The sequence below is a fragment of the Camelus bactrianus genome, chromosome 9, assembly GCF_048773025.1.
Source record: "Camelus bactrianus isolate YW-2024 breed Bactrian camel chromosome 9, ASM4877302v1, whole genome shotgun sequence".
In the NCBI taxonomy this organism is placed as follows: Eukaryota; Metazoa; Chordata; class Mammalia; order Artiodactyla; family Camelidae; genus Camelus; species Camelus bactrianus.
The window spans coordinates 77,342,752-77,354,846 of NC_133547.1; the positions used below are offsets into that span (position 1 = coordinate 77,342,752).

A 12,095-nucleotide genomic window follows, 5' to 3' on the forward strand; every position below is an offset into this window, starting at 1 on the left:
CTTTGTTATTAAAATATTCCTAAATGTGTGAGCACACTTACATTTCAGTGCTTACTTACGTCAGCTGTTAAAATGCTTTATACATAACTAATTCAATCATTACAGCAGCTTTATAAAGTAGAAACCATTATTATTTTCATTTTATAGATGAGGAGACTGAGGCACAGAGAAATTATACAGCCAGCGATCTGGAGCCAATTTTCAGTTTACTAAATATCTTCTATCAACTTAATTTTTGTGTGTGATTAGTCCTTCTATCCAAAAGGTACACAGCAGATTCCTCCTGACCAGTGCTTCCTAAACTGTTTCTCTACTTCATTTAAGTCTCAATGATCTAAACTGACCTATAGTTGATAACCTTTAAATTCTTAAATCTTTTAGTGTGAAATGGATAACACTAATTGAGCTACACTATCTAGTTAAACAAAATATAAAGAGTGTTAAGTATTTCTCATTAGGATAAAAATCAACTCAATCACACGAAAGGGAATTTTACATGCAATGCATATACAATTGGTGTTTGGCAATTTTAATGTACTTGAGCTTTCAAACAGTGTCATGTTTCAAAGAGGAAAAAGATAATGACTTGGTTGAGTAGAAAGGCCAAACCTTGGACTGGATACTGATATGCATGTACTGACACCTTAGGAAGTCGGGAAAGACACTCTGCTCTTTTTCTGCATCTGTTTATGGGCACTGAGAGCAGACTTTTTACTTTTAAGCAAATTTTACCTGCATCATATATAGAAAAAAGAGATGAAAATTACATAGAAACTGGAGTTATAATATAATACTTCGATTTTTATTCATATTCAAACCCATACATTTAAATAAAAAAAAAAAACCCAAAACCTCTAAACACTGAAATCAGAAAATTACCTTGAATGTAGCTCTGTGCTGCCATTATTATATTTGCTTCCTCTTTCCCAGACACCAAAGTCAGGAACACGGTAAACTCTTTCTACACAAAATACAAGGTTTTGAATAAAAGAGACCTAAAAGAAAAGAAGTGAAACATAAGTACATGTGCCATAACAGGACCCTTAAACATTAATAAGAACAATTAGGTATCTGAAATAATTACATATTTGAAAATTTGGATTTGAAATCCAAATATACACTTGCCAACCAAGGCTTTTTTAATATGCTGAAATTCTTATGATTATTAACATTACTGTGAATACTCTGGTACGCCTGGTTTTTCTCATATAAATCCTAAAGTGAAAACCTAACATGACACAGTACAGAAGTAAAATTTAAATCCTGCCAATGCTCCAACTATATTTCTCCAATGATGTACCTATTACTGTTCATGAGGGCTTTGCACCTTAAGAATTAAGAAAAATATACAGCACTATTTTATAGTAGATGATAATATCTGGAATCTAAAATGTCAAATGTTAAGTAAGTCTAAAACTTTGGAGATAAAAAGGTATTTCTCAGTTCTGAAATGAGACTGTCTCGCATTAGCTCTACCTAGCATCCTGAGTCTATTACTCCTGGACTCTAATCTTCCTCTTGCCTTTTCTGTAGTACAGGTACCCACTTTTTATAAACTCGAAGCTTACAGTTAGAGATGGGCTCCAACCAGTGGGTCAGGAGCCACAGCTTCCATGCAAATATTTCAGACATTTGATGAAATTTACACTTTCAATAGTTACTATAGAAAGCAAAGGTTATGATCAGTTCTTATTTAATAAAAGTTTGTTCATTATAATAAAGACAATACCTTATGTGGGCTACTGGTCCTGATTACAGGGTTTTTAATTTAGTCATCTTGTTTGGTTCAATATCACAAACCAAATATTATGCATCTTGCCTAATATTCATCTCAACAGCCCTCTGAAGTGGCAAATAGATATTTCCCACCTCCACCCTACCACACATAATTAATATAATGTATATACCTGTAAGAATGACACAATAATAACACAAAAAAAATAATAGACTAGAAACTTTGAGAAATTACACAAAGAGAGAAAACAGTAGGAAAGACCTAGTTGAGAAATCAGAGAAGTAACCACAGCTTTTTAAAATGATTCTTCCTTGTTCTCTAGGGTCAATGGAAAGTCTCTAAGCCCAGAGTCAACAAACTCATTGATCAAGAGTTGACCAGGAAGCAGCCTACCCAGTTTCTCTCACAAACGATGAATGGCTGCTGCAGCTGAATCCCTGACCTCTCCAATCTCAGTCCCAGCAGAGAGATATCCGCCCCTCAGAGCCAAGAATAGCTTGCACATTTCAGTGAAGGAAAAGCCAAGGAGGGTGTTGGGGCCTCACAGAAATAGAACAGAGCATTCACTCTAGGTTTTCACAAAACATCCCACAATTTCTCTACCCAAGAGTGCAGAAGGACATACCTACAGTAAACTTTTTTTTTTTAACTTTAAATATTGGTGAGGGTCTCCTAAATTTGCCTAACTTCTTGCTACCTTGCCTATTTCCCTAAGGAAAACCTGCCTATATTAAAAACCCTGGTCTACTTTCATAAAACCTGGTGTCTTCAGCTTTTCCATGGTCTTTGGAGTTTCATAGACTCTGTAACACTTACAGGAAATACTTTATACTTGTCAGGTCTCCAAGTTAAAAGCTTTGAAACCATCTATATCCTTCTTCCTCTTATGACAAACCTCTGAAATATACAGTCCATACACTTGCCTCTTCCCCTATTACAAGGACTTCAGGACCAGGGCGAGGCACAAGGAAGGCAGTCTGCACAGACTGTGTGAATGATGTAACAGGTGGCTGGAAAGGCATTTTTGGCTAATGACCCCTGTAAGGAAAACTAAACTACCATTTATATCCAGTTCTGCAACTAAGGAGTTTGGAAATTATCATTCTACTCCATCCTAACAAGTAAAAAGCCTTTTAACTCTTCCTAGACTACCTTCCTTCTTTTTCTGGAGAAGATGGGGGAGGGGGAAAATTTCTCATTAATGATTTAATTTCATCCAATGAAAAAAATTGGAAGTAAAACAAACCCTCAGATGTTACAATTGGGTGTGACCCTCGAAAGCTCAACTCCACCTGACAAAATCATATTCCTTAGTATTTAATTTCTCACTTTAGAGAAAACTTAGTTTTTCCTCCTCTTGGGGGCAAAAACAACAAAAACATTAAGAAACACTGGAATAGGTCTATTTTGTTTTCCTATTTTAAGTCAGTTTCAGTTAACTATATTAGTTTGTGAGGGCTGCCATAACAAAATACCAGAGACTGGGTGGTTTAAACAACAGAAATTTTCCCAGAGCTCTGAAGGCCAGATCAAGGTGTCTGGCTTCTTCTAAGGCCTCTCTCCTTGGCTGGCAGGTGGGCCACCCTCTTGCTGCTTTGTCCTCACACGGTTGTCCCTCTGTTCATGCCTGCCCCAAGTATCTGCTTGTATATCTAAATTTCCTCCTCTTATAAGGAAATCAGTCAGACTGCATTAAGGGACTCATTTAAACTTTCCCCTTTGAAGACCCTATTTCCATATAAAATCACATTTTGAGGTACTGGGGGTTAGGATTTCAACAGATAAATTGGGAGGTCAGGGAACAGGGGAGTGGAACACAGCTCAGTTTACAACATATTGCCATATAATTTCTTATGGTATATTCTCTCTCTTTAAATGCCTACTCATTTGTAGTTATATTTGCCTTTTCATTCCTAATATTATTTGTTTAAGTGTTCTTTTCTGCTCAGCAAATTTTGTAAGAGGTTAAACTATTACCCTTAAAAAAATACAGTTGGTTTTGCCAATAGTATTTATTCTAACTTTATATTTTATACCATTATTTCTATTTTTATCTTTATTACTTTCTTCCACCTACTTGCTTCGTGTTTACTATTCTATTCTTTTTCTGACTTTAAAAATAGGATACTTACCTTGCTAATTTTCTATCAAAACTCTTTTCTAATATGTGCATTCAAGGCTAAAAATTGCCTACCATCACCACTTTGGCTATATTCCATGAGTACTGGCATGTAGTACTTTCATTGTCATTTTATGGTATTTCTCAATTTCTATACTCATCTTCAAAATCATAAAATAGAAGTGTACACTTTCACCTGCTAAAAACAGGATATTCAGTGGGAATTTTTACCTACTGACTTCTAAATTCAGTGTGGTCAGAGAACATAGCCACTGATTCTTTGATATTGACTTAGTCTTTGTAGAGATTTACTGCAATTAATTATGCTACTCAAATAATCTATATCATACCTTTCATTTTTTGTCTCCTTGGTTTATCACTTTCAAAGAGAAATGCATTAAAAATCTCCTATCCCATTAAACTTTTGCTTTATATATTTTGAGGACATACTGTTAGGTTTATACAGTACTACTGTAGCTTCCTTCCTAAAGGAGCTGAAATGTTCCTTTAATCATTAAGTAATGTCACTCTTTGTAACTTTACCATAAATATATCTTAAAATATAAAAAATATTTAAAAACCTTAAAAACAAGCTGCTATAAAAAGAAAACCCCCAAATACAGTGGCATTTAAGATATAATTGATTTCTCAAACAGTATGGTTGGTCCATGTATGATAGAGTTTTATTTATTTAATTCGGCCAACTCATTTTTAAAGATTTGGTTAGAGACTCGGTCAGTTCCTCTTTCTAAATAAGGAAGAGGATTAAGTCTTGATGAAGTTCACACCCTAGCCATTACCCTTACTGGGTTCTCACATTCTGTGCCATGAGGTACCCACCCTAATCACTGCAGTACCAGATACCCTGCAAACTGAGGTAGGCCCCTATGCACTGAAGTCCACGTAAGTATTCAAAGTAGCCAATGCACAGGGAGCCTGTAAAACCTAGTTAACCCCACCCTGCTTACCATACATAAGCTGTCCCCTATAGCTGCGGCTTGTTGTTACCCTGTCCTTGGGTACAAATCCCTGGGTAGCCCTACATGGGAGCTTACTCTCATTTACAGCTGTAAACAACAAAGAACTGTGCATTTTATCTAGGTGTCACTGTGTTGTTTACAGCCATCAAAAAAAAATCTTTAAATCGTATAAACACAGGTTGGTGGGGCAGCTTAGTTCCACAATGCCATTTAGGGACCCAGGTTTCTCCCATCACTTGTATAATTTTCCGGTGGGTGGTGGAGGGTAGGAGCAGAGAATTTATTTTTATCTACTCTGCACAAGACTCATGTTTTCCTCATATAATCAGTCATCATTTCTTCAAATACTGTCTTTCCCCAATTCCCTCTATTCCTTTCTTCCTATGAAATATATTTTGGACCTTCTCATTCTATCTTCAGTTACTCTTAAACTCTCATTTATGTTTTCTATCTTTTTACCTCTCTGCCCTACATTCTGGATAATTTCACTAGAACTATCTTCCAGTACATAAATTCCTTCTTCACCAATGCCCAATCTACCTGTTAATATGTCCACTAACCTTTTAGTTGTTCATATTTATTACTTCTAATAAACATATTCGGTTCTTTTTTCATACATTCTTTTTCATTCTTTATTTTGTCTCTACAATATTAATATTTAAGAATTGAACATTTTTATTTTAGAGCTTCTTTCAAATAGCTGTTCTATTATCTAAAATTCTTTTGTTTGCAATTATTTAACTCATTTTCAGCAAACATTTTCATTTGTGGATATGTACCTAAAAATCAATTTTGTCTTTATTTCAGACCCCACATCAGCATATGGTACAGGCTTAGGGTTTCAATTGAGGGTCCCAGACAATAGTAACTTCCTATTCTCTGGGCCAGTGTGCTGAGGTGTTTTTTTTTTTTTTTTTTTTGTCCTCCTTCCACAGAGAAGACAGTTCTTTATAACTTCATGTATAGGATCACGTGCAACACCTCATCTTAAATGAGCCTAAGGGTTAGTCCCTGGCCCCTAGGATCTATGATACATTGATTGCAAAAAATGGCCTCAATGGTCCAACCTTCTCTTTATGTATTCCATTTGAAATGATTTTACAGTTCTCTCCAACAAGAGGTAAGACACATGATTAACTTAAGGCCAGCAAGGGGCCTACTAGATCCATATATATTGTTATCATTTAGCTATTACACTTTTAAACAAAAAAATCCTAAAATGCAGTGTCTTATAAACAACTTAGGTCCCCTATCAGTCTACACAAGCCTGGGCCAGTTCTGCTGATTATGGACCGGCTCAGCTGATCTTAGCTAAGCTTACTCATTCAGGTTGTGGCTAGTTGGCAGGTTGATAGTCGATTTAGGATGGCATTGGTTGATAAAAGCCATCTCTGCTCCACATGGTCTGTCATCCTTGAGAAAGGAGCTAGGCTTGTTCTCATGGGAAAGTTAGGGATCTGAAAGAACAGATGCATAAGGGGCCTCTTGAGGTCTAGGCTCAGAATTGGTACACCCTCATTTCTGCCACATTCTGCAGGCCAGAGCAAACCATGTGTCTTACCTCTTGTTGGAAAGAACTGTAAAACCACATTTCAAAGGGTGTGCATAAAGAGAAGAGTGGAGAATTGAGGCCATTTTTGCAATCAGTGTACCATAGATCTTACAGGACAAGGGATAGAGTTTTTTAAAAAATCACATTGGAACAACTGAAAAGTAATAGACGTTATTCAATACCGTTAAATATCAAGTAATATAACTTGATTTAAAATGCCCATAAAAGGCCCCTACTAAGTTTTAAGTGAGCCAAGTGAAATTTTCATGACATAGTAAAAAGAAAAATATCAATGTCTTAAGATAGTCCAGTCAGGCAACGTGAGGACACTGAATAACAATAAAGTGATTTCAGAATTGGAAGATAACATCCTGAAAGAACACTATTCGCAGATCAATTCTGTGAATACTAATTTAGCACCTCATCCTATCATTAATGACTTCATTCCCGTGGAAGTTGAGAATCTGCGGCTAATAGTAACAGAATCAAAATGCACTAATTTTACAGAAAAATGGCGAAAGAACAAAAAAGATAACTTGGGTAACTGGAAAGGTTTTTCTGTCACACTATGGCATGAATGGCCCTTTTATGTTTAATTCTTAACAAGAAATATAGGAAGATTATATACCTTAAATATCATTTGATTACAAGGAAAGTGAAGTGCTCAAAATTTCGGTTACTGGTAGAAGTTCCTGCTTTCTTCTTACAGTAATTTGGAATAATTCTGCAAGTTACATTTTGCACTACAATTCAAGAAGGATCACTCCAAATTTGCTTTGTAGCCAAACAGCAATATATTTTTAGTTTGACCAATGTGAAGAAATTCTACTTCATAAGAAGTCATTTTACTGTCCAAATAGAAATATTTCCACAAATGGATACTTTCCAAGGAAGAGATTCCTTATATACAATTCTAAACTGTCACTGTGTACCAGAGTAAAAATTTTTAAAAAACTAATTCAGCCATTCACTAAACTAAAATATTATCATTTCCTAATGAAATAGAAAAAAGACATTGATATATATGACATATGTATGTTTAAATAAACACATTATTATGAATTACAGTATTCTTTTCCTGTAACATGTGGAATTCATTAAAGTGAATTCATATGAAGCAGTGACCATTTTATGCATTTTAAATAATTTGCAATTATTTCAGCAATAAGTGAAGTGACCATTCCAGCTTACTACATCTCATGAAACTATCATTTTAAAAATTTATCAGCTTTATTTCAGTAACAAGTTAACATTTGGGAGTGTGGCTGATGGTGACAGTATTTGGATAAAGAAGTCTATATCAGTAAACTGTAAGTTTAAGTTTTTTTAATTCCCCAAGTTATAACGTTATCTTGAAATGAGAGAATACTGTAATAATAACTAAAAATCCATTTTAGTCTTATTGAACATTGTTTCAATTTCCCCATCTCCCTTAGCTCCTATCAAAACCATACAAGCACCAAAACAAGAAAACAAAATTCAATTCAGAATACTTCAAAGGATGTATATGGAATTCGGAACAAATTTTTATGTATGGGAAACATTTTTATTTAGTTAACAAAACTAGAACAAAATGGTTATTTTTAAAAATTCAGAGACCGTATTACAAAGGAGCTCAAGAGATCGTCTGTAACAACTATATCTTTCCAGATATGTCAATTTCTAGCATCTATTGTAAATCACTTAAATTAATAAGGTCTTCAAGGCCTGATTTCTCTAGTACTAAGAAAACGGAATCCTCTCCAGTGTCTATAAATCCAACTCAGATGATAGCAGCCCAAATTAGGTGCAATACTGCAAAAAATACTTAACCACTGAGTAATAATTTGCATTTAATTCCTTCAGTAACAAATCACAACCAAGACGCCTCTTAAATAACATATGTAATATGGTCTGACTTATGTGTACAAGTATCACCAACAAGGGAACAATGAACTGCCATCTGAGGTATGGGGAATATAAAAATTTCAAGAGAAAGAGTATGTGATAGGCGTGTCATGGAGGAAACAGAATGACAGCAACGATTAGAAATGAATTTGACGACTCAACTGGTCTTTTAGAGGATAATCTCACAAGAGGTCAAAATTCTGTCTATTTTAAAATATCTATCTATACATATACACATTGGTGTGTAAATGGTTAGCTTAGGAGGATAAATTAAATCTCTTATGAAACATCACCACCAATACAGAAAATGAGGTAAAATAAGATTTCTTTTATCAAGAAAAGCTGAGTGGTGGGGTGAGGGGAAAGGATTAATGGAGTATCTCAAAGAAAGTAATTTCCTAATTCAATACACTGTAAATGACAGGCAACGAAAGCAAACAACCATGTGCAATAAATAAGGTAGCCATTAGCCTCATGTGGCTGACTGCCACGTAGCTAGTCCAAACTGCAATGAACTTTCAGCGTAAAGTACATACCAATTTTGCAGACTTAGCACAAAATAAAGAACATAAAATATCTCCTAAATAATCTCTTCTACTTATTCCATGTTAAAATTAGAATACCATAAATATACTACATTAAATAAAATATATTATTGAAACTAATTTCACCTACTGTTTTTAATATGGCTACTGAAAAATTTTAATTGCATATGTGGCTCACATTATATTTCGACTGGACAGCACAAGTATAGAGGCTGGAAAAAGAAACACACGCTTTCCCCACCTGCCTGCTCAGCAGGAGGTGGCCTTACAACAGCTCTGACCAATAAGGCATAGTAGAAGTGTGGGGAGCTTCAGGAAGGCTTTTGATGTTTCTGATTAAAATGGGCTACTTATGATGACAAGTAGCTAATACACCACTTTTATCAGCCTTCTCCCTTCTTTTTGCTTTGATGTCAGTAGTTAGAGCAGCCATTTTGAGACGATGAAAAAAAGAAACTAACAGACCAAGAAGCTAACTCTCTCCAGCACTGCATTGTACGAGCACGTTTTCAGTGAAGCCCCTGTAGCAATGCCAACAGATACAGGATGAATTAGTCTAACATTTCGTAATGAACTATAATTATAGAAGGGCTAGGATGAAAGATAAATTCCAGTTATTCATGTGACAAGCTTTATTAAAGGTGACAACCTTAAATTTATTCAGTAACAGCCATATATCCAACAAAAATTACAAAAGTGTTTCCACATAATTACTTGAGAGTTTTCTGTTAGTTTTTTGAAAAGTCAAAGATACTACTTTGGACATAAGTAAAAATTCACTGATTGTGGAATCAATGAAGTGACAAGCAATCTCAAGGTAAATACCTGAATTCTAAGAATATACTATTCAAAAATGGGCATAAATATTCAGCAAAACATCATTTATAATAGTATTACTATTATAAAAGAAACATGATGTCCAAGCAAAGGCTTGGCTTGGAACAAGTGTTTGCTAAACACTTGAGGATGAATGGATAGTAGGCAATCAGTTGCATATTTCTGGTACAGAATCTCAGAAAGCCATTAAACATGCTGTTACCCAGACGTTTAAATGTGACAAAATGGTTGCATAATGGTCAACTTTTTTTTTTAATTGAAGTATAATTGATTACATCATTATATAACTTTCAGGATGACAAAGTATTTTTTTAAATGCAGTTAAAAAACACATTAAGACTCCTAGGTTAGCCAACCTTATAGAAAGACTAAATTGCAGGATAAAAGGCTGTTGGGTGGGGGTCAGGGGTATAAACAGAAAGTAAAACTAAAAATAACTAGAAATGGAAATTCAAATCAGAATGGCAAAGACCTCAAAAAACCCAGTCATCCCTAAAAGCAACGCAAATACAGATAAAAGTTATGAAAATCAACTTTAAGAGATCTGGAAATTAAACAAGAGATTGCAACAATGCAAGGAGCATTTAATCAAGAAAAATGACTGAAGTCTCAGTTAAGTAGAGAAAGCTTTGGAATGTATTAAATTGCCTTATTTCTTATCCCCTTCTCCCCTGCTCTGTTGCAGCCTCATAGTAGTCATGAAAATTAGACTAAAAGCCATTGGAAAGGACAAAACAGGTTTGGAACTTCCCCCAAACCACCATCTTAGCGAGTTGTCTGAAAAATACTTTTTGAACTGTCTGACAGTTTCTTACAATGTGTACAATGCACACAGCCTTTTCCCGAGTCATTTACTGAAAACAATCAATGGCAACTATTTAATACTGCAGCTGTCTAAAAAATTTCTTTTTAAAAGATGAGGAATGAGATGTACATAGGGTGCTTTGAAAATCTCCAACATATTCCTGGGAAGCCAGAAGGCTAGGTACAATTGTAGAGTTGTATCCACAACTGACACACATAATCTTAAACCCGTGGCTGAACTTGAGGCTCTGCAAAAGCAGGAAGTGAAGGGGAAAGGAGAGTTACATACTACCTGTGAGAACTTTCATGTGACAGCCCAAAATATACAGAGATAACCTTGGGAAAGGCTAGGAGACTTATTCATTCAAAACATTTAAGTATATTATTGTCCAATCATTAACTGAATTGAGTAACACATCAATGACCACATACGACAACACAAAATTTACAGAAATTTTCAGGGAAGACACTAAACAAATAACACAAGCACAACATTGACAACACCACACCTTAGAGAAGGGGGATATGACTTCTAGAGTTGACAGATTATTTTAAGTGTGCATTTTAACAACAACAACAAAAATGAGACATGTAAAGAAATAAAAATTATGGCTCATACATCTGAATAAAAAAAATTGATAGAAACTGTCCTTGATAAAACCTAGACATTGGACTTGTACCTTAGATCACCTATGTTAAATATGCCCAAAGAGCTCCAGGAAAGCATGTATAAAGAACTAAAGATGAGAATAACAATTCACCAAACACAGAGAGTCAATAAAGAGATACAAATTATAATAAGGAACTGAAATAAATATCTGAGTTGAAAAAGGCAGTAACTATATTCAACAGGTACACGAAAATCACTGCAAGTTCTTCTCCAGTCACCATGCAATAAAATTATAAATCAATTACAGAGGAAAATTAGGGAAATTAGCCAATATATGAAAATGAAACAATACACTGCTAAATAACCAGTGGGTCAAAGAAGACATCACAAGGAAAATTAGCAAATACATTAAGATGAATGAATATAAAACCATAATGTAACAAAAATAATAGGATGCAGTTGAGCAGGCTGTAGAGAGAAATTTATAACTACAAATGCCTAAGTTTGAAAAGCACCATTTTCTCAAATTAATAATCTAAACCTCTACCTTAAGAAACTTGAAAAATAAGAGCAAAATAAACCCATACAAAGCAGAAGGAGATAATAAAGACTACAGAGGAAATAAAACAGAGAACAAAAAATAGTAGAGAAAATCAATGAAATCAAAAGTTGATTCTTTGCAAACATCAATAAAACTGATAAATTGACCAAGAAAAGAAGGAGCTATGATTCCAATTACTAAAATAAAGAATGAAAGAGAATTCAACACCCATTTATGATAAAAACTCTCACCAAAGTGGGTATAGAGGGAACATATCTCAACATAATAAAAGCTATATATGACAAACCTACAGCCAGTACAGTACTCAATGGTGAAAAACTCAAAAGCTTCCCACTAAAATCTGTGACAAGACAAGGCTGCCACTATCACCACTCCTATTCAACATAGTCTTGGAAGTCCTAGCCACAGCAAACAGGCAAAAGGGAGAAATAAAAGGGACCCAAATTGGAAAAGAAGAGGTAAAA

At 34.7% G+C, this 12,095-nt stretch overlaps 1 protein-coding gene across 6 annotated transcripts in view; it reads right to left on the minus strand.

Annotated features, from left to right (window-relative positions):
* The window catches only part of PHKB (phosphorylase kinase regulatory subunit beta), a 164,456-nt gene that overhangs the window by 102,280 nt on the left and 50,081 nt on the right, over positions 1-12,095 (minus strand). For all 6 annotated transcript variants that reach the window (XM_074370803.1, XM_074370804.1, XM_010950192.3 and 3 more), the window contains one exon: positions 880-995. In XM_074370803.1, the coding sequence (XP_074226904.1) occupies positions 880-995 (116 nt within the window). The remainder of the gene's footprint in view (positions 1-879; positions 996-12,095) is intronic.